The sequence below is a fragment of the Lipotes vexillifer genome, unplaced genomic scaffold, assembly GCF_000442215.2.
Source record: "Lipotes vexillifer unplaced genomic scaffold, Lipotes_vexillifer_v1.1 scaffold340, whole genome shotgun sequence".
Taxonomy (NCBI): Eukaryota; Metazoa; Chordata; class Mammalia; order Artiodactyla; family Lipotidae; genus Lipotes; species Lipotes vexillifer.
Genome location: NW_006793646.1, coordinates 707,229 through 729,674, shown reverse-complemented (window position 1 = coordinate 729,674; position 22,446 = coordinate 707,229). Strand labels below are relative to the sequence as shown.

Below are 22,446 nucleotides of genomic sequence, written 5' to 3'. Positions count from 1 at the left end.
ATCGTATCTGTTGGTGCTTAGCTTAATATGATGTGTCAAATATTTGTTTTTGATAGTGAATTATCTAGTCCATATCTTTCATAGTTTCATGTTCCTCTCAGTTTGTATTCTCTGCTGTTGGTTGTTTTGTTGTTATTATTAATGTTGGCATTTTTGCCTCCTGATTTCTTTGGTCCTATTGTTGGTCAAGGGCAAGATTAGGGAGAAAAAAGTAAAAATCGAGTCTTTTACCTTTGCTCTTATAAAGCCCTTATAAAGTTTGATTGGGAAGATAGTTTGAAACTTAGGTTTGTGTAATCAGCGTTTTATCTCATAGCATACACATTCTTGGTACCCATAAATTCCCTCCTGTTCCCCAATCATAATAGTTATGTTTTTGCCCAGTCATCATTCAAATACTTGCATATTTGAAATATAAAAATTTTCTTTACATTTTTTTATTAGCACAGTCAGCACTATTCTTTCCTTTTTTTTTCATCAAATGTGTATTGAGGGCTGCTATAGACTTAAAGTTTGTGTCTTTCCCAAAATTCGTATGGTGAAGCTTTAAAGTCCAATGGGATGGTATTTGGAGATGGAGCCTTTGGTAGGTAATCAAGGTTAGATGAGGTCATGACGATGGGGGCTTTGTGATGGGATTAGTGCCCTTATAAGAAAAGACACCAGAGAGCTTGCACAGTTTGCTTTCTCTGACTATTCACACAAAGAGATAATGTGAGAAGAGAACCTTCACCAGAACCCAACCATGCTGGTACCCTTATCTTAGACTTCCAGCCTCCAGAACTGTGAGAAAATAAATTCCTGTTATTTAAGCCACCTGATCTACGGTAATTTGTTATGGCAGCCTGAGCTAAGACTAGGACTTACTTTCGCTCCTTTGGGCAAAAGGATTTTAGGCCTAAAGTGTCACTGAGAATTACTGTTTCTAGAGATCATGCTTTACAAAGCATTTTATGCAACACTCGGCTCTGACTCAGAGCATGTGGGTTGTCATTTAGTAACTGCTTGTGGACGGCCTGTTGTTGGCACAGAGATTGGAACTGAATAGGGCAGATGTTCTGCCCTGCTCTCTACACAGAAAGAACCTCTCCTGAAATGGCCTTGTGGTCTCCTCCTGCAGAGACTGTTTCTTTCCATTGATAGAATCCTAAAGAAATTTTTAAGCAAGAGTTAGGGGTTGCTGGCCCTCAGTCCAAATTTGCCCTCAGTTTATTTTTACCCAGTTAAGATGTAGGTGCCATGATAATGCTCAATAGTAGAGTGATAAACATATAGCAAGGCCTTAAATATTCAGTTAAATGTACTAAATGATCACTAAGTACACTTCCTGAAAACAGGAAGCAACCCTAGATGGTTCTTTATGTGACCCTGTGTTAATATGTTCTACCGTTGACTGTTGATGAATTATGTGTTCTAGCAGTTACAACCTCCCCTTCAATCTTGGTTGGACACAAGACTTGCTTTAACCAGTAGAATAGAGTGGTAGTGGTGCTGGTTTAGTTCTGGGTCTAAGCCTTAATTCGGCCTAGAAGTTTCTCCTTTTGCGCTCTGGGAAGGCAGCCATGTGGAGACGCCCAAGTAGAAGAGAATGGAGGCCCTCATTCAATAGCCCTACCTGAGCTCTCAGGCAGCTGCCAGCACCAGACGTATGCAAGGCCAGGATGGACTTTGCAGGCTTCCTTGCAGTACTCTAGCTGACGACACCATGTGAAGAATCACTCAGTCAACTCACAGAATTGTGAGGAATTCTAAATTATTATGTGGTAGGTAACCTCCAAGATGGCTCCCAACAGTGCTTGCCTCCCTCCTCGTATCCGCCTCCACACGTAGTCCTTAGTCTCCTCCCACAGTGTGCAGGAGGATATTACAGAAATGATGTGTATGACATTTGAGGCTGGATCATAAAGAGCACGTGGCTTCTACCTTACATACTTTTGCTATGGTGGAAGCCAGCCGCCATGTCATGAGGACACTCAAGCAGCACTGTAGGGATGTGCATGTGCTGAGGACCTTGGTGCTTCTGCCAGCAGCCAGCACTCACTTGCCGGGCAATGAATGAACCACTTGGAAGTGGATCCTGTAGCCTAGTCAAGCCTTCATTTGACCTCAGCCCCAGCTGACATCTTGACTGCACCCTTGTAAGAGATGGGATCACTCAGCTCAGTCTCTTCCAGACTCCTCAGGCCCAGAAACTGTGTGAGATAAGAAATGCTTACTGTTTGAAGCTACTAAGTTTTAGGATAGTTTGTGTGCAGTAATAGATGACAACAGACGTTCCCTTGACGATTATTGTCCTCTGTGGTCCTTTGGTAGAAAAAAGTTCCTTTCCTTCATTCTATACTAGATACAGAAAGTGCTGCCATCACAGAAACAACTTGAAAATAACTATGTAAATTATTCATCATTTAACAGCCTAAGGTGGCCACTTGCCTTAATGAACTGTTACATTACCCAGATATTGGCCTAAGGAACCTAGAAGTCTTATAAGTAGATCAAAACTAGGATAATATTCCCCTTGAAACATATATTATAAAGCCTAGGAAGAAAAATTAGAATTTTTAGATTTTGTTGTCCTCTTTCTTTTGAATGAAATGAGGTTTAAAAAGAAAGAAAAACAACATTGTTTTATTTAAACCAAAGGCTTTAGGTTGAGAGAAGAAAATATTGGAAGTATACTTCAGTTCTTCATCTGAAGAGTTTTATTCTGTCCCAAATTTAATTCAGGCAAATTGAGCAAATATTTCCTGATTCAAGATAAGATTTCGTGTCAGGTGTTGCTGAGTGGCCAGACAACATTCTTGGCTCATAGGAGCTTCTAAATATACAATTAGATAAATTGAAAAAAGAATTTAGGAAATTGAAAATGTAGAATGGGGCTGTAAACTAGAGGATCTTGATTGTAAATCTGGGTTTTGGGATCTAATTCTAGAGATGAGTAAGGGCTATGGGATTGTTTTTAGCAGAAGTGTTTTCTGGTCAAGACCCTTTTGGAAATATTAACTTATATCTAAGTGTGTTCTGGATTGGGGAGAGAAGGGAATTCCAATCTCAAGATGCTAGTGTGAAAAGGATAGGAAAGATCATTCTGCCCATCCTTGTAGTATAGATGAGCACATATGAGATACCCCAAGATGCTGTTATAAGGGAGCCCTTAGGGTCAAGTGCAGTGAAGGCAAAGCATGGGCTTCCCTATCAAACCTTCATTCAGACGCAGCCTTTGCTCTTTGACACCTGAGCAGTCCAGGAAAGCTGCCTAACCAATCTTAGACCACGTTCTCCTTTTATGATAGGAGCACACAGGAGTGTATTGTAAAAGTTAAATATGGTCAATTCAACGAGAAATTGTGTAAGTCCCAGTACTGTTCTTCCTCCTCTTTTAAGGAGAGAACTTAAAACACAGGCTCTTCAACGCTCTGCATCCCTAACATGCAGAACACATCCTGGGAGGCAGGGGCTTAGAGCAGGTGTCCACGGCTCTGCTAACTTACACTGGGAGCAGGTCTCTGGAGGGAGCTTTGAACAGGTTAAGCCTCAAGTGCTGGCAGAGATTTCCAGCTGGGAAACTTAGGGGAATGTGGCTTTGCTTCTAGTCTTTCTATTAGATTATGGGTATACTTTCTTTTTCCTAAGTGTTTTCTTTTCCACAATTAACAGTATGTGTTTTCTGTTTCTTTAACCTTCTTGCTCTAAATGAACAGCTGTTTTGTCTATAAGTTAACAGGATCTCCAAACAAAGCACACCAGTGCCTGGACCAAACAAAAGCTGATGAGCTAAACAAAGCCATTTCCTTTGCCCAGCTGTCTACTCTAAAATATATAACATGACAGGGACTCCCAGACCAGACTTGTTTGTCAACCTTGCTGCCTTCATTCTATAGTGATGTGAAGTTAAAATTAATTAAAAAAAAACAACACGAGATCCTTTTAATCTGACCAACTTTTAGGGCATATCATAGACACACTGCTATGGTAGAAGCTGTGGAACATTCTTGGCCATTATTATTTTGCTCTGTGTGCCGTCTACCTTTGTGAGCTTAAAATTGACCCATAGATGACAGGCACTTATGCATTGTGCTTTTGGTATTTGAAAGATGCAAAAATTCATATTAAGTGAAAAATTTTAAGTAGAGGTATCCAGCTATCTATATACGAGTACAGATATATTTTCTGCATTATTGGTCTGTATGCTTATAAGGATTGCTTGCATAAACCATAGGATTCAGAGGTAAAAGAGATGAAACCAGTTTGGATATTTTTTCCCATACAGATTTCATTTAATGAGATTAATGTTTGATTTAACATTTGTCCTTGTTACTGACTAGCTCTTTCCTAAATGCATACTCAAGTTATTACATATTTGCAGTAACACTACAGACTTTTATATTTGCCGCCTTATTTATTTATTTAAAATGTTTTTTCCATAATATATTTTTCTTTTTAGCTTTATTGAGGTACAAATAACAAATAATCTTGTATAGATTGGACATTTTTTTAAAGTTTGTTTTTTTATATATCTTTTTTTATTTTATATTGGAGTATACTTGATTAACAATAGATTTGACATTTTAAAAATGAGAAAATTATTCATAAATTGACAGAGAGAGAATGAGGATCTTGGCTGTATGTGGACACATCTGTTTGTGTTTTCACATTCATGTCCTATCCGATTTATTTTGGTGTCCCTACCTTCCTCATTTGTCTTTATGTTCAGCACGTTGGTATGAGTGACTTACACATCGTACAACGTTCTTGCACAATATTTTCCAACTCTAAGTATGAATGTATGCATAGGACAATATATTTACATACAATGCCAGAAACAGACTTGGGCCACGTTATTGGGAAATAGGCTGGTGCCCTGAAACATTTTCTGTGCCTTGCTCTTAGATAAGGTCATCATTGTGAAAACACAGCACTGCACGTACTTTCCATTATTGCACTGGTGTTTCATCAGCTGCATCTTGCTTTCCAGCACCTCATTAAATTGTAATCAGAGGGCTTCCCTGGTGGCGCAGTGGTTAAGAATCCGCCTGCCAACGCCGGGGACATGGCTTCAAGCCCTGGTCTGGGAATGCCGCGGAGCAACTAAGCCCGTGTGCCACATCTACTGAGCCTGTGCTCTACAGACCACGAGCCACAACTATTGAGCCCGCATGCCACAACTGCTGAAACCCACACACCTAGAGCCCATGCTTTGCAACAAGAGAAGCCACTGCAATGAGAAGCCCGCTCACCACAACAAAGAGTGACCCCCCTCGCCGCAACTAGAGAAAGCCTGCACGCAGCAACGAAGACCCAATGCAGCCAAAAATAAATAAATTAAATTAATTAAAAAAACATTGTAATCAGAGAACAACTTCAGTTTCCAGTTCTCTTTCTCAATTAAATTAGATATCGTCTCCAATATCTCTCATTATTACAAGAATTTATGTTGAGAAACAATTTAAAATATTATTTTTCTTTGTGTTCCAGAAAATTTTAAAGGAGAGACTATGTTATTTTAATCCAGAAACAAAAATATATTGTTTAGCACATGCTTTGTTTTGGCTTAGACACTGAAGTGGAAATAGTTTAGAACTTAGAATTAATACACTCTTTGAGTGCTCAGAGATATCATCTACTTTTTTTTTAAGTTTATGATAAATGTTCTTTTTTAAATTTATTTTATTGAGGTATAGTTGATTTACAATGCTGTGTCAATTTCTGCTGTACAGCACAGTGATGTATGGAATCTAAATTATGACACAAATGAGCTTATCTACAAAACAGAAACAGACTCAGACATAGAGAACAGACTTGTGGTTGCCAAGCGGAAGGGGGGTGGAGGAGGGAAGGATTGGGAGTTTGGGATTAGCAGATGCAAATTATTATATATAGAATGGATAAACAACAAGGTCCTACTGTGTAGCACAGGGAACTATATATTTAATTTCCTGTGATAAACCATAACGGAGATGTCACCTACTTTCATTGTTGTGTTCTAACTTCATCAATTTCATCTTCTATGAAATGGAGCCATTATCAACTGATAGAGATTTACATGACCTACACATAAAACATTTGCAATGATTCAGGCACATAATAAACCTTCAATTACATATATTTTTTATCCTCCTCTTGGATATGTTCTTTGAAAAAGAAATTGATATGTAAAACTTTCACAGGATGAAAATATCCTATGATTAGGCTACCTCTATACCATTTTACTATAGAGTTTGATTTTTTGTTTCATGTATTTGTTCATACATGCTACCTAGGTGCCATCATGCATTTACAATTAAGATCTTGATTTGTTTATATTTTTGTTTTTTCACTTGTAATGTAAATTTAGAAGTCTGACTTTGTTTCCACTGGACTCGTTTTTTAACTTTTAGTTCTTTTTAATTCAAAATTTCAAGCATATGTAAGGGTAGAAAGAATAGTATAATGAATGCTCCCTGTGCTTATCACTCCAATAATTATAAAATCTAGTCACTCTTGTTCTTTGAGAAGTCTGGAATCCCAGTTCTCTATCGTACCTGCTTCAGAGTCCACATTATTATTATTATTATTTTTTTTTTTTTTTTTGCGGTACGCGGGCCTCTCACTGTTGTGGCTTCTCCCGTTGTGGAGCATAGGCTCCGGACGCGCAGGCTCAGCGGCCATGGTTCACGGGGGATCCTCCCGGACCGGGGCACGAACCCGTGTCCCCTGCATCGGCAGGCGGACTCCCAACCACCGCGCCACCAGGGAAGCCCCACATTATTTTTAGCAAGCCCCTTGTGCAGATAGATGTGTTGCTTATCCCTTTTGCACAGCTGTAAATTGATTAAGATGAACTAAAGGAACACACGTTATTGACTTCTAACTCACATGTTTAAAACACCATTTTAATAACACAACATAATTTCTAGCATATTTTTTCAAAAAGAAATATACTGGAGAATTTGATTAAAAATTGATTTTAAATGTTGAAAGACTAGAAAGAACAGTAAGTAAATTTTTTTCAGAATTAGGAGCCATTCCCATGACCCTGACCATTAACTCTGTTTATAGCTTTTTATTAGCCACATTTGATTTTGTGTTCTTGAAATATCCTTGGTCATTTGGAATCTAGTTGTGTGTAAATATGACTTTTGGCATGAATTAATCCCTTGTCCCAGGTGGCCTGTTGCAAAAGGATACTCCGAGGGTTCCCCTGTTTGTCCTTTTTTTTTGTTTTGCGGTACACGGGCCTCTCACCGTTGTGGCCTCTCCCGTTGCGGAGCACAGGCTCAGCGGCCATGGCTCACGGGCCCAGCCGCTCCGCGGCATGCGGGATCTTCCCGGACCGGGGCACGAACCCGTGTCCCCTGCATCGGCAGGTGGACTCTCAACCACTGCACCACCAGGGAAGCCCACATATTTCTTCTTTTTTTTTTTTTTTTTTTTTTTTTTTTTTTTTTTTACTTTTCTGTTTGTCCTTAATGTTGCAAATAAAGGAAAGTTTTTGTAGGACTCTAACAATATGTCTTAAATATTTTTATATTTCTGTATATATACCTACATGTTCTTGGCTTTCTTAAATATCATCCATGTATTTTCTTGGTTTGTGTATTTAACAACTTAAATGTCATCTTGTCTGAGATTAATATATTTTCAATTTGGATAGACAGAGAGAGAGAGAGAGAGGGAGAGAGAGAGGGAGAGAAAGGGAGACTTTTTAGATTTTTTAAATTTAGAATGAAAATGTTCTGATGGTGACCAAGTTTTAAGGTAGTTTTCTGTAGTGAGGAAAACCAATTAAGTTACCAACTACAACCTTCTTAATGTGGATCTAAGCTTGTTTCTACTCTACCTCTCTTGGTTGTTAGTATTTGAAATTTCTTCAATTCACTTAAAAAAATTTTTTTAAATATATGTACAGAGAGATTTGCTTTCAAAGATAAAACATGTTTGTATGGCCAAAATAACTGCTTGTTACAGTTAACTGGGCCAGTCAGATGAGCCTCCTTAGCCTAAGTGAGAGCTTGGCTTTTAATCTTCCTAAGTATCTTCCTCAGCTGTGTATTTATTAACGTTTATTAACATTAATCTATTGCTTTTTATATAAGATGCTATCACTGGTAAAAGTTGCTACATCATACTTGGAAGAATAATATTAGAAGGCACTGAGTGCTTATTTTTCTCAGAAGCTTATAATCCAACTATAATATCATACTATTCAGATAATCTTTTTTAAGAGATACATTGATAATACCCAATGGGAGCTTAATATATATTAAATTTCCCTATGTCTAATGGACTGAACTTAGCAAGAAATAATCATTACCTATTTATCAGGCACTTACTGTGCTATCACAGTGTTGACCACCATTGAGGGAACACAAAAATGAATCATATTGTCCCTGCCTTCAAGGAGTGTGTGTTCTAATAGGTCAGGAAGACACATCAGTGTAATAGGAGGTGGAAAGTGGTCGGTGATCAAATACAAGCGATCAGATAAAATGCTTTGGATTCAGAGGTTGAAGTGATCAGGGAGGGGAACATTAGTGAACCAACTTTTGAGCTGGGCATTTTTCTTGGGTGTTGTTCATTTGGAAGGGAAATAAAGCTACCAAAATAGCTTATGTTTAAAAGAGGGCTTATTGAAGGAGACGTGGCACGCCTCGCTGGCGTTAGAGGTGCTCAGGTGGTCCCTGTCTTGTCTGCTGTCTATCGCTGTCTTGGGTACACAGCTGTCTCATCTTAGCTTCTCTCTCTGTACCTCTTATTTCCCTGCTTCTTCCAGAGGCCTAGTTCCCATTCCCCTGCAGGTTTTGACAGGCACCATTTCTGGCTATGACTTACCCTGCCTGCCAGCTGTGTATCCTCCCTCATCTAACCAGAGCCTGGATGTGTTAGTTCACAACTCTTCAGGAAGGAGAATGCTGTTGTCAGTGTGCTTTCCTCACGCTGTAACCAGCTATGGGGCCAGAGCTGCAGAGTTAAAATATGGTCACTAATGAGTGCTCTTCCAGAGGATGGGGGGGCTGGAGTGCTGCAGAGAGGGGCAGGCATGTTGGCAGCCTCCTGATTACCTTAAACCAACGTTAATGAAGGTGGAGCAACACAAGGAGGAGGAAATTGTGTTTCCTGCCCTTGGAAAGTGTATTTTCACTGGGGAGGTGGTGCACATGTGTACCTAACCCCAATGTGAGGAGCACTGCGATAAATACAATAAAGCATTCCTGAAGTGGGAGAGAGGGATTGACATCTATTACACTGTGAGTGGAGGAGGTTTGTCTACATGGGAGACCCTATGGGGCCTGGGCATCTGAAGTGTGGTGTTAGGGTCTTAAGAAGGGTGTCTTTGGGGCACAGGGTGTGTATTTCTTCAGCGGCTGCCTGTGTAATTCAGGAAGGTTTGTAGGAACTGAGGATGGTTTGCCTTTCAAGTAACTGGCACAAGCTGGATTTGTTTCTGCTTTAAGTATTTCTTAATACAGCTGTTGTCATCTAAATTTTTTAGTAATAAAAACTAGTCACTCATAATTGGGATGCACATAGGATACATTTTAGAAAAGGAAGGGGGCTGTATAAAAGTCAGGTTTTGCTAATGCCTGCTGTTTTAGCAAATTATCAGCAATGCTTGTTGTGTTAGCAATACATGCAGTTGCATGTGTTGGAAAACATACAAATTAAATAGGTTAGGGATCTCAGATATCTTTTTTTTTTTTTTTTTAAAACAAGGTTTCTTAGGTTATAGGCTGCCATAATTTCAATAAGTAGATCCTGCCACAGTGTGTTAGCATCAGTAGGCTATTTCTCTGTTTCTTTTCCACCCTCATCTTCTCTTCTATGCTGCTCTGCTGCCTCCTAACTACGGCTCTCTTCTAAAAATCTACATAAAATCTACAACCCCTTTCAGATCTCATTTTCATTGGCTGCCTGCCAGCTGTTGAGGCAACAGCTGATTTTCATTATATGGTGAAAGGGTGGGGCCATTGGTTCACAGCTGCCAAGTTTCTGGTTCTTTTCCCTCACCACCTTGAAAACCCAAGTCCCTTATTATGTAAAATAGCCCAGCTGCTATCTGTCTTGCAACAGGTGATCAGGGAAGAGTTTTCTGAAGAATGATTAATAATGGGACTCGTTCAGGGGGAAGCTAGGTGGTGTCTAACAAAACTTATATCAAGCATTAGCGCTGGAGGTAAGTTTAGTCATTGCTATCTTGCTGCAATTTGGGACTCTTAAAGGGTATTCTTTTATGAAAAAGTTCACAAACCCTCAGGACCTGATTATTTGCCTGTGTCCAAAGTTGTTTAGTTTCTCCATCTATTTAAACTTAAATATGTATTTAGGTTGGAATTCAGCAATATTGGCTTTGAAGGTATCCCAATCTGATGCAAATTTCACTTGTTTTTTATTTGTCTTTTTTGTCATATTATTATTTTAATTTTGTTTTGTCCAGAACAAATGAAGATTCACTTATGTCCCAAGTAATAGATTTATGCTAATAACCCTTTTCCAATATAGTATTTTAACCAAGATGAGGTTTCAATTTTTTGGGGGGCGTAATGGATCAGAATTGGGGTGAGTGCTTTTTACTAGGATTACCTATTGTGGGGCATCAAATTTTATGTGCTTATAGGAAAGTTTATAATATATAAGGCAACACAATTGAGTATGTCTACTGATTATCTTTCAAGCAAACACTGTAATAATATAACAATCTGAGATTGAGATTTTTTTTTTTATTATTAATTAATTTATTTTGGCTGTGTTGGGTCTTCTTTTCTGTGCGAGGGCTTTCTCTAGTTGTGGCAAGCGGGAGCCACTCTTCATCGCGGTGCGCGGGCCTCTCACTATCGCGGCCTCTCTTGTTGCGGAGCACAGACTCCAGACGCGCAGGCTCAGTAGTTGTGGCTCACGGGCCTAGTTGCTCCGCGGCATGTGGGATCCTCCCAGACCAGGGCTCGAACCCGTGTTCCCTGCATTAGCAGGCAGATTCTCAACCACTGCGCCACCAGGGAAGCCCTGAGATGTTTTTAAAGAAAGAAGAAATAAATACTTAATTTTTTTCTATACGCTTTAGTTTCAAATATTTTTGTCATGAGCATATTGGCTTTTTAAAGCATGATGGAAAGCAGTCACTTTTAGTTTTAGCTGAATTCATTTAGCCATTAATTTAACATATAATATTCCAGACACTGAGCTACATCCTGGGGATAGAGAAATGAGTACAACACACAAAGAACCTTCATTGTATTCTGTCGCAATTCAGGGGTGCTTTTATAAATAGAAATCTTGCCTGTATACTCCCTCCGATAGGCAGACCAAAATGTATATGGCAATTTGTGCATTGTAAATTCTATAACTTGTTTAGCTCTATTGTAAAAGTTCACAGGGCATTCACTTTTTGATGGTACGGATTCTAAAACTCAGGCAGGTTTTTAAATACCTCATCTGCATAGTTTGTGATGGCACTTAAAAATAATTCAAAGGGCTTATTTTCCACCATACTTCCTACCTAATGTCATAATTCACAGTTGTCCATTTTCCTGCCCCAGGATTGTATTTAAGTAATGACACTTTTTGGTAAATTTCAGTCAGTTGCTGGGGTTGAATAACAGAAGAATAATTCTGCTATAATTTACATTCTGTAGATTTTTATGTTTTTTGTGCATTTTCACATAAAAAATCTGAGTGCATTCTCCCAACCTCCCTGAAATTTAGCTTTACCAGAAATTATTATTCCCTTTCTGAGATAATAAAATGATACTTAAAGATGTCAACAATAATAATAATAGCTATCATTTAAATCAAGAGCAAAGGTTTGTCAGGACCAGTACCAGGAACTATACATCATAGTAGCCATGGGAGTTATGCATTATTAACTCCTTCTTACCGTTGAGAAAATTGAAGATCAGGCATGGTACATGACCCCCCTATTGCCTGGCTACATCAGGATTTGAACCCAGATTTGCCTCTAAAATTTCCTTGGAGTGTCTTTCTCCCTTACCATTGTGTCCCCCTTGTATGAATTAATCAAGTCATTCAGCCAGTTATCAGAGCTGGAATATCCAGATAATGTGAAACATAATCTGGTGCATTGTCATTCACTGACTCATTATTTATTAAAAAATTATTTATTGCATGCTGACTCTATTTCTGTGATTATGTTCCCTTGCTCACAGAGTTAAGAGCAAAGAAACCGATTTGAATTTTCAGTTTATTAGTAATGCTTTAAGGAAACATGAAACCATTCAAAACAGAATTAGTGTGATTTATGTTTTAGAGCTTTTCTGTTTACTCCAGGCATCCCCCACAAGGAGAATAGTAACCTAGTTTGAATACCATTTAAAAGTTTCAGAGGGGAAAACTGCTACATGTGTGAAATGCAGTGTTGACTCACTGAATTGAAACATTCTCATTTACTTGTCTTTGCTTCTTTAGCAGTTAGATCAAGTGGTACTGCAGAGTAAATTTTTTGTCATTCTTATAGATTTTCAGATTATCTTCTAAAGCAGACCCATGGTAGGTTGTTGAAATGCTTCACTTTGGAAAGTTACATATGACTAGGCATGCTCTCAATTGAAAAGTTAAATTAAATTACTATTATGTAACATTTCTTTCCAAGTATATTGAGTTTGATTTCCATTACTTACTAAGCAACTCATCAGTGATTTTATTTCCACTGCCTTAGTTCATTTATTGTTTGTTTAAAGTCCTTTAAAAAACAAATTTCACTGCTGATTTTATAATCAGTTGACTAAACAACAAATACTGCGTTAATACTAATATATTGGTTGTTTTACCTCTTGGTATAATTAGATCTGCAGTAAAACATGGTTGTTAGTATTTGCCTTATGTATTGAGGTGCTCCTATGTTGGGGGCATAAGTATTTACAATTGTTATATCTTCTTCTTGGATCGATCCCTTAATCATTATGTAGTGTCCTTCTTTGTCTCTTCTGATAGTCCTTATTTTAAAGTCTATTTTGTCTGATATGAGAATTGCTACTCCAGCTTTCTTTTGGTTTCCATTTGCATGGAATATCTTTTTCCATCCCCTTACTTTCAGTCTGTATGTGTCTCTAGGTCTGAAGTGGGTCTCTTGTAGACAGCATATATATGGGTCTTGTTTTTGTATCCATTCAGCCAATCTGTGTCTTTTGGTGGGAGCATTTAGTCCATTTACATTTAAGGTAATTATCGATATGTATGTTCCTATTCCCATTTTCTAAATTGTTTTGGGTTCGTTATTATAGGACTTTTCCTTCTCTTGTGTTTTTGTCTAGAGAAGTTCCTTTAGCATTTGTTGTAAAGCTGGTTTGGTGGTGCTGAACTCTCTCAGCTTTTGCTTGTCTGTAAAGGTTTTAATTTCTCCATCAAATCTGAATGAGATCCTTGCTGGGTAGAGTAATCTTGGTTGCAGGTTTTTCTCCTTCATCACTTTCAGTATGTCCTGCCACTCCCTTCTGGCTTGTAGAGTTTCTGCTGAGAGATCAGCTGTTAACCTTATGGGGATTCCCTTGTGTGTTATTTGTTGTTTTTCCCTTGCTGCTTTTAATATGCTTTCTTTGTATTTAGTTTTTGACAGTTTGATTAATATGTGTCTTGGCGTATTTCTCCTTGAATTTATCCTGTATGGGACTCTCTGTGCTTCCTGGACTTGATTAACTATTTCCTTTCCCATATTAGGGAAGTTTTCAACTATAATCTCTTCAAATATTTTCTCAGTCCCTTTCTTTTTCTCTTCTTCTTCTGGAACCCCTATAATTCGAATGTTGGTGCGTTTAATGTTGTCCCAGAGGTCTCTGAGACTGTCCTCAGTTCTTTTCATTCTTTTTTCTTTATTCTGCTCTGCAGTAGTTATTTCCACTATTTTATCTTCCAGGTCACTTATCCGTTCTTCTGCCTCATTTATTCTGCTATTGATCCCATCTAGAGTATTTTTCATTTCATTTATTGTGTTGTTCATCATTGTCTGTTTCATCTTTATTTCTTCTAGGTCCTTGTTAACTGCTTCTTGCATTTTGTCCATTCTATTTCCAAGATTTTGGATCATCTTTACTATCATTATTCTGAACTCTTTTTCAGGTAGACTGCCTATTTCCTCTTCATTTGTTAGGTCTGGTGGGTTTTTATCTTGCTCCTTCATCTGCTGTGTGTTTTTCTGTCTTCTCATTTTGCTTATCTTACTGTGATTGGGTTCACCTTTTTGCAGGCTGCAAGTTCGTAGCTCCCGTTGTTTTTGATGTCTGTCTCCAGTGGCTAAGGTTGGTTCAGTGGGTTGTGTAGGCTTCCTGGTGGAGGGGACTAGTGGCTGTGTTGTGGTGTATGAGGCTAGATCTTGTCTCTCTAGTGGGCAGGTCCACGTCTGGTGGTGTGTTTTGGGGTGTCTGTGGACTTATTATGATTTTAGGCAGCCTCTCTGCTAGTGGGTGGGGTTGTGTTCCTGTTTTGCTATATGGTTGGCATAGGTTGTCCAGCACTGTAGCTTGCTGGTCGTTGAGTGAAGCTGGGTGCTGGTGTTGAGATGGAGATCTCTGGGAGATTCTCGCCGTTTGATATTACATGGAGCTGGGAGGTCTCTTTTGGACGGGTGTCCTGAAGTTGGCTCTCCCACCTCAGAGGCAGAGTCCTGACTCCTGGCTGGAGCAGCAAGAGCCTTTCATCCACTCGGCATTTCCCCACTTCTGGGGTCCCCGGCGTCCTCCCTTCCACACCCGCGGCCTGGGCAGGTCAAGGCGCAACAGACGGTCCCGCAGGGACACCTGAGGCGGTTAAGTGCCGGTAAGCCGCGATCCCGGCGCCTCAGATATCTTTATTTCCTATGTTAAGATGTGAGATGCACAGAGAAAATGTAAAACATTAGCTATGCTTATACTTAATTATGGTGAAAAGTCAGGGACTCAACTAACCACGAGCACATTTGCATGCCTAATTACTTTAATTTTTATTCTTGCTGAAGACTATGCTACTTTTTCAACATAAGATGCTTATTTGTCTCATAACACAAAAACGCTTATTTGTCTCTGGTGATATACTGGAGCTGCTTAATAAAAAATAAGATACGGTACTCGGAATTTTTGTCAGAAACTTTAGTATGTTTTTTGTTGTGTTTTTGTGTTCTGGTTTTTGCTTTCTGACTTGGGGGTTTCTTGTGCGTGTGGTAATCACTGTGATTAACTGGGACTAGATGTGCTTCAGAAGTTTTGTGACTTTAATGTTTGGTGTTCCTCCCCTGTTTAAAATACACCTCCTGAATTGAGAACAGCAAATTTTTATACTCTTCGGCAAAGTCGAATTAACAACTCCTTGTCTCAGGATAAAAGTGGCTGGGGGGCTTCCCTGGTGGCGCAGTGTTTGGGAGTCCGCCTGCCGATGCAGGGGACACGGGCTTGTGCCCCGGTCCGGGAAGATCCCACAAACTACGTGTGGGAGTCACGTGGTTCAAGTTTTATAATCTCCTCCAACTGCCTATTAACAATCATCATCGTCCACGTTCTGGAGAGAGAAGTTGCAGCACAGTAAATAACACATATGTCCTAGATTTCCGGGTGGGAACTGGGAGGGAATTTTGTGTTTGGCTGATCACCTCATGAAGCTCTGGTGACCTTCAGGGGAGAAGCCCTGTCTTCACTGATGTTAATTGGTCTGTATGCAATTCTATCTGCTAGAAAATTATCCACCGTATAAGTTACTGCTCTGTTGTACCAGATGTTATTGGTGCAATACCTTAGGACACTGAAGATGGAGCACATCATGAGCAAGAGACCTTTTTTTTTTTTTAACTTATCAATTTGTACCCTACAGATAGCTTTTTGGTTTTAAATTAAAAAGAAGAAAATATGACTTGACTGTGCCTGTAGGAGTTTTTTCTTAATAGAAAACTGAAAACTCCTGAGAAAATCCTCAGCAGGGTGATATTTCTGTGAAGTGGCAGCTAGAACCCCTTTAGAAAAATATAGTAATGCACACTTTACTGCACATAATGTTGTGTCCCTCATGGCAAGCTCTCTAGTGTCATAGAGTTTATGACTCATGAGTGCTGTACTTTGTGATATAATAAGCAAGGAGAGGTGGTGGGAGAATTATATTGCTGCACAAAAAGCCACTCTTCACCTTTCATCATATAGGAAAAAACCCTGGGGATATTAAATTTTAGTGGCATTTCAAGTTGAGCATTATCTACGACTGAAATTAATTCATTGAAGAGTTAAGATATTTAAGAACAAAACAAAATAAAGGGAAGGAGCTGTTTCCATTTAGAGCCAAGTTACTGGCAAGTGCTTTGGAAGAATAACTTTCTCAGTACCCGTGCAGGATCTGATTTAGATATCCTTTTTTGTGTGTTTTCATAGCATGTACCTCCCCATTGAATTTGTCTTATACTACACTGATCAGCATTTTATTTTTTTAGAGCAGTTTTAGGTTTGTGGCAAAATGGAGAGGAGGGTGCAAAGATTTACTGTGTACCCCCTTCCCTGACTCATACATAGCTTCTCCCCCTTTCTCAACATCCCCCAGCAGAATAGTAGTACATTTATTTCAATTGATGAACCTACATTGTCACGTGATTATCACCCAAAGTCCATAGTTTACCTTAAGGTCCACTCTTGGTGGTGTACATTCTATGGGTTTGGACAAATGTATAATGACATGTATTCACCATTACAGTATCATATAGAATCATTTCACTGCCCCCAAAATCCTCTGTGTGCTTCCTATTCATCCCTCCTTCCCCCTAACCCCTGGTAACCATTGGTCTTTTTACTGTCGCCATAGTTTTGCCTTTTCCAGAATGTCATGTAGTTAGAATCATACATGTATTTTCACACTGGCTTCTTTCACTTAGTAATGTTCAACTAAGATTCCTTCATGTCTTTTCATGGTTTGATAGCTTCTTTCTTTTTAGTGATAGGTAATCCATTGGATGTACCACAGTTTTTATTCATTCTCAGTGCCTGATTTTTTAATTGATTGACCTCGGCGTTGGGACAAGGGTGAGGCAAGTGAGGCAGTCAGGAAGCAAGATAAATAATATTTTAATGCACTGTTTTAAAAAAATATAACCATTTTGTCTTTTATTTATATTTATTTATTTATTTATTTATTGTTGGCTGTTTCACATGGCTTACGGGATTTCCAGTTCCCTGCCCAGGGATTGAACCTGGGCCACGGCAGTGAAAGCCCAGAATCCTAACCATTAGGCCACCAGGGAACTCCTTTAATGCATTAAAAAGTAAAAATTAATGCCCCACACTCCACAGTGAACGAAATATCAACATTTCAAATAAAGACAGGATCATGGGAAAAAAAAGAAAGAAAAAAAAAAGACAGGATCATGGCATGCTCTCTTTGAATGTGACTGACAATCATAAGAGAAATTCCTTCTATCCATAACCCACACTGAGGACAGTATCTTCTTTTTTTCTACATCTTTATTGGAGTATAATTGCTTTACAATGTTGTATTCGTTTCTGCTTTATAACAAAGTGAATCAGTTATACATTTACATAAGTTCCCGTATCTCTTCCCTCTTACGTCTACCTGCCTCCCACCCTCCCTGTCCCACCCCTCCAGGCAGTCACAAAGCACCGAGCTGATCTCCCTGTGCTATGCGGCTGCTTCCCACTAGCTATCTACCTTACGCTTGGTAGTGTATATATGTCCATGCCTCTCTCTCGCTTTGTCACAGCTTACCCTTCCCCCTCCCCATATCCTCAAGTCCATTCTCTAGTAGGTCTGTGTCTTTATTCCTGTCTTACCCCTAGGTTCTTCATGACATTTTTTTTTCTTAAATTCCATATATATGTGTTAGCATACGGTATTTGTCTTTCTCTTTCTGACTTATTTCACTCTGTATGACAGACTCTAGGTCTATCCACCTCATTACAAATAGCTCAATTTCGTTTCTTCTTATGGCTGAGTAATATTCCATTGTATATATGTGCCACATCTATTTTATCCATTCATCCAACGATGGACACTTAGGTTGTTTCCATCTCCGGGCTATTGTAAATAGAGCTGCAATGAACATTTTGGTACATGACTCTTTTTGAATTCTGGTTTCCTCAGGGTATATGCCCAGTAGTGGGATTGCTGGGTCATGTGGTAGTTCTATTTGTAGTTTTTTAAGGAACCTCCATACTGTTCGACAGTATCTTCTTGTTCTGAAACCTGGTATTTCCCCAAAGGCACTGCTTCCCCTGTAGCCTCCTCAGGTAGTTCTTCCCTTGCAACCCTCATAGCATTGTGCCTAGAGGTAGGGATGTCTTCCTTCTCACTCATTTTCACTTCCAAACCATTTTTTCCTTCTCCCTAAAATGTCCCCCACCCAAACTGTGAAATGCATGTCTTGGACTAATTTACCTCTCTCCTCCACCTGTTGGAGGCATCTGGAGAGCTCTTTCTACTGCAGTGGCAATCTTTGAAGGTTTTAGGTCCTGACCTTCTGTCATTCAGTCAACTGCATCTTTTGTAATTCTTAGGTGATTTTTAATTTATTTATTTTATTTATTTTTGGCTGTGTTGGGTCTTCATTGCTGCGTGCGGGCTTTCTCCAGTTGCGGTGAGAGGGGGGCTACTCTTCGTTGCGGCACACGGGCTTCTCATTGCGGTACACAGGCTTCTCATTGCGGTGGCTTCTCTTGCTGTGGAGCACGGGCTCTAGGAGCACGGGCTTCAGTAGTTGTGGCTCATGGGCTCTAGAGCGCAGGCTCAGTTAGTTGTGGCGCACAGACTTAGTTGCTCCGCGGCATGTGGGATCTTCCCGGACCAGGGCTCGAACCCATGTCCCCTGCATTGGCAGGAGGATTCTTAACCACTGCGCTACCAGGGAAGCCCCATTCTTAGGTGATTTTAATATCAACCTTGATGATCCAAGATTCCAGCTTCTGGTTTTTTTATTTTCATTCCTCCAGTGATCTTGCCTTTATCATTCTTCTTCAGCCATGCCCTCTGATACTCATGTTATACTCCTTGCAATTACCAATAACTGTAACTCCCCCAGAATCTTAATTTCAGCTCTCTGACTCTCCAAGTACTGCTTCTAACCACCCCATTTTCTTTGGTATCTTTAGGACAAAATTCTGTAGCTCACACCAGGACTCATTGATACTACAGCCTTTTAAACGTGTATCTCAACCTTCATATTCCCACTTTAGATTTCATGGCCCGCTATTATAACCATTCCCTTGGTTCTACCCTCAGTTCTCGTATGCTTTTCTCTTTTCATTGTATTTAACTGGCAAAACAGCAACCCTGGTGAAATGCAAGATTTATGCAAGGGAAAGCCCATTTTAGAAATAAATTTTTATGTTTATATTTTTCCTTCAAATCTCTACTATGATTAATAAATAGAAGGGATTTGATATTTTCACAAATATATTTTAGTTCATCAAGTTTCACATTTCTTTCCAAGTGCTCAGTAAACACCATGATTTGTTGAGAACAGTAATCAGAGCAAAGGGCTGTAATTTTCAAGGGAAGAGATTCATCAATGCAATTCTTTATCTAAATGACAGTCATGATAACTGTTTGATAAATTATTCTTATGTAAATTACTTTGTATAAAGAGAAAGATTTTTATGTGGGAAGCTTGCTGTGTGTCATATCCTGTATGTGAAATATTTGCCTAATTGAGTAAGACATGGGAGGGTTGAATTTAAGTCATGGTAATATTCCCAGGTGTATATACTATAACATTTATTTAGGGCATTACAGAGTATCATCGTCACACCAGTTTATTTTGCATTGAAATGACCCCATGCTTTTAAGAGGACCCCCTCCTCCCTTTCTATTTTATCTCCCCTAGAAAATCTGTTAAGCTGGAATGGGTGCAGTAAGATAAAGTAAAAGTTATATTGCTTAATGTTTTGAATGGAATGATAGGTTCTTGGTCTTTTTCTTTACCCTGAATTCCCCAAGCTAGATCACAATTAGAGCAGGCTTGAAAACCTTAGAATAACAGTGGCGGTTCAACGGGTGCTTGTGTGCCAGCCCTGCCTCAGGTAACGATTTACCCTTTTTGTATGCTCTCCCAGGTCTACCCTGAACTGCAGATCACCAATGTGGTGGAAGCCAACCAACCAGTGACCATCCAGAACTGGTGCAAGAGAGGCCGGAAGCAGTGCAAGACCCATGCCCACATTGTGATTCCCTACCGCTGCTTAGGTGAGCTGACTGACCTTGGAGCTGGCATTGATTGGCTATGGGCTTTGGGGATAAAAAGGAAGGATGCTCTTAACTATTAGATCAGATATGCAGGCTCTTCCTTCAGCATATTGCCACTCTGCATTGGACTATATTTTGGACGCAGTATGTCTGAGCTTCCTGCCTCAGAATGAATTTACCGAGTGTGTTTATCATCATTAAAAATTTGTGGACCTATCCCATAACTGCTGAATGAAAATGCCTAGTCATGGGGCCCAAGAATCTTTTTTTTTTTTTTTGCGGTACGCGGGCCTCTCACCGCTGTGGCCTCTCCCGTTGCGGAGCACAGGCTCCGGACACGCAGGCCCAGCGGCCATGGCTCAGGGGCCCAGCCGCTCCACGGCACGTGGGATCCTCCCAGACCGGGGCACGAACCCGTGTCCCCTGCATTGGCAGGCAGACTCCCAACCACTGCCTGGACTTAGTAGAATTAAGACCTTGTGTGTTTCTTCAATAGACTTCATAGAAAAGAGAGCCTAATGTGCATTTTGCTAATTTCTTAAAAATCTCTTTCTACAACAACCCACTACACCTCTTGTTTGAAGATAATTGGGGAATTAGAGTTTCTTTTTTTTTTTTCCCTGCTTACATCAAACTAGAGGGAACAGTTTGATCACTAAGGTTTAAATGTGTGTTCCTTTCTGACCTCAAATTTTACTTTAATTTGTTATTTTAAAATTTTGTTATTTTAAAAACTGAGTTGTTTTATGTGGTATCATATTTTTTCCTCTGGAAATACTCTCATACTCTGTATTTAATCTGACTTGGTTCTGTCTCTTCCTAGTTGATTTTTTTATGTAACCAGGCATTGGGAAAATCAGCAGTCTTTGATCTGATAGCTGGCATCTAGATGTTTACCCGAAGTTTATTCATCGGTAGGATAGTTGTAAATAAGGACATAGCGATTTATCTGTGGAGGATGTGGATATTCATTCCAATGACATCTTGTAAAGACTGAAAGGGATCTGTCTTTAAAAAAGAGTCCCAACAGCAAACTTAGAGGGTCAGGATGGCAGATTCTGGAGATCTGTGTAATACTTGGGTGAAACATGAATGTCATAAGAACATACTGATTACTGTTCATGCCTGCACACAATTTGAGACACTAATAGAAAACTGGGCTAATGCCCAATGAATGAATATTTCATCTGGTGGATTTATGATAAAGAAAATGTGGAAACCAGATTCTTAAACATTTGGCAATTGAAGAGTTTCCTTGTTCCTCCTTATCTGTTGTTCCTAGATACTTTACAAGGCTTCTAAGCCATTTCTGTCTGACTGGTCAAGAAGTGAAGTTTTAATAAGATGAAAATAAGTAATGTTGAAATACTAGGTACAGAACTCCAATGTCAAGAAATATCGAGGTCAGCTGTCTTCAGGAACTGTATATTTCAGTCTAATTTAGTTGTTAAACCTAAAAACCATTTCATTCAGTATAAGTTAGGAAGTAGATCGGGATCCAGTTAATTAGGTGCACCAATCTTTTGGTTCTTACTTACCCATTCTATGAAATGTTTCAAATAACATTTTCTTTATGGTATAAGCTCACTGGGAATAGGTACTAGGTCTCTGGATGTGTGTTATTGCTGATGACAGCTGATATAACAGTCACAACTGTAGCTGTGTTTCAGAAGTAAACTCATAACATTTTGCTTAGATCTCCCTGCTTCATAATTCTATTCTGAATTCTCAGAATTAACTAAAAGGTGGAATCCACATTAAGATCGTGCTTCACGACCATAGTGCCACTATTGTGGCAAATTTCTTTTGACCCCAAATGGATCGTATCCCCTCTGCCAGCCACTCTCCCCGCCCCTACTCCATACACTTCCCTGTCTCTGGAAAGCTCTCTTCCTATGGCAGGAGTATTGAAACTCCAAGGGAAAAACCGCTGTGAGAAGGAACAAAAGATACTTAGAATATGTTCAGATCTAAATATGAAGTCAGGAGATTTTGTGATAATGCTATGATTACTGTCAGATACATGTTTTTATCATGATCAGCTGAGTTATGTACCATTTGGGAAAACTCCATCCTAAGTAATTTGGTTTTTGATAATTAATCTTACCCAGCAAACACTTATTTGATAGTAATGTTAATGACCTGTCCTCACCGTATTTTCTTAACCACTGTGGAAAGAGGGCCACTTCAAAATGTGTCATTCCACTATATTTACAGAGCTATATTCCACAAATATTTACAGAGCTGTAATGTGCAGAGTGAAGATGGGCAAGGGGAAATGGAAAAGCTGATAAAATAATTCTTTCCCTGAAGGCTGTGTAA

At 39.4% G+C, this 22,446-nt stretch overlaps 1 protein-coding gene across 10 annotated transcripts in view; it reads left to right on the top strand.

The window, feature by feature from the left end:
- APP (amyloid beta precursor protein) overlaps positions 1-22,446 on the top strand; it is a 288,182-nt gene that overhangs the window by 63,787 nt on the left and 201,949 nt on the right. For all 10 annotated transcript variants that reach the window (XM_007466499.1, XM_007466500.1, XM_007466495.1 and 7 more), the window contains one exon: positions 19,995-20,124. In XM_007466499.1, the coding sequence (XP_007466561.1) occupies positions 19,995-20,124 (130 nt within the window). The remainder of the gene's footprint in view (positions 1-19,994; positions 20,125-22,446) is intronic.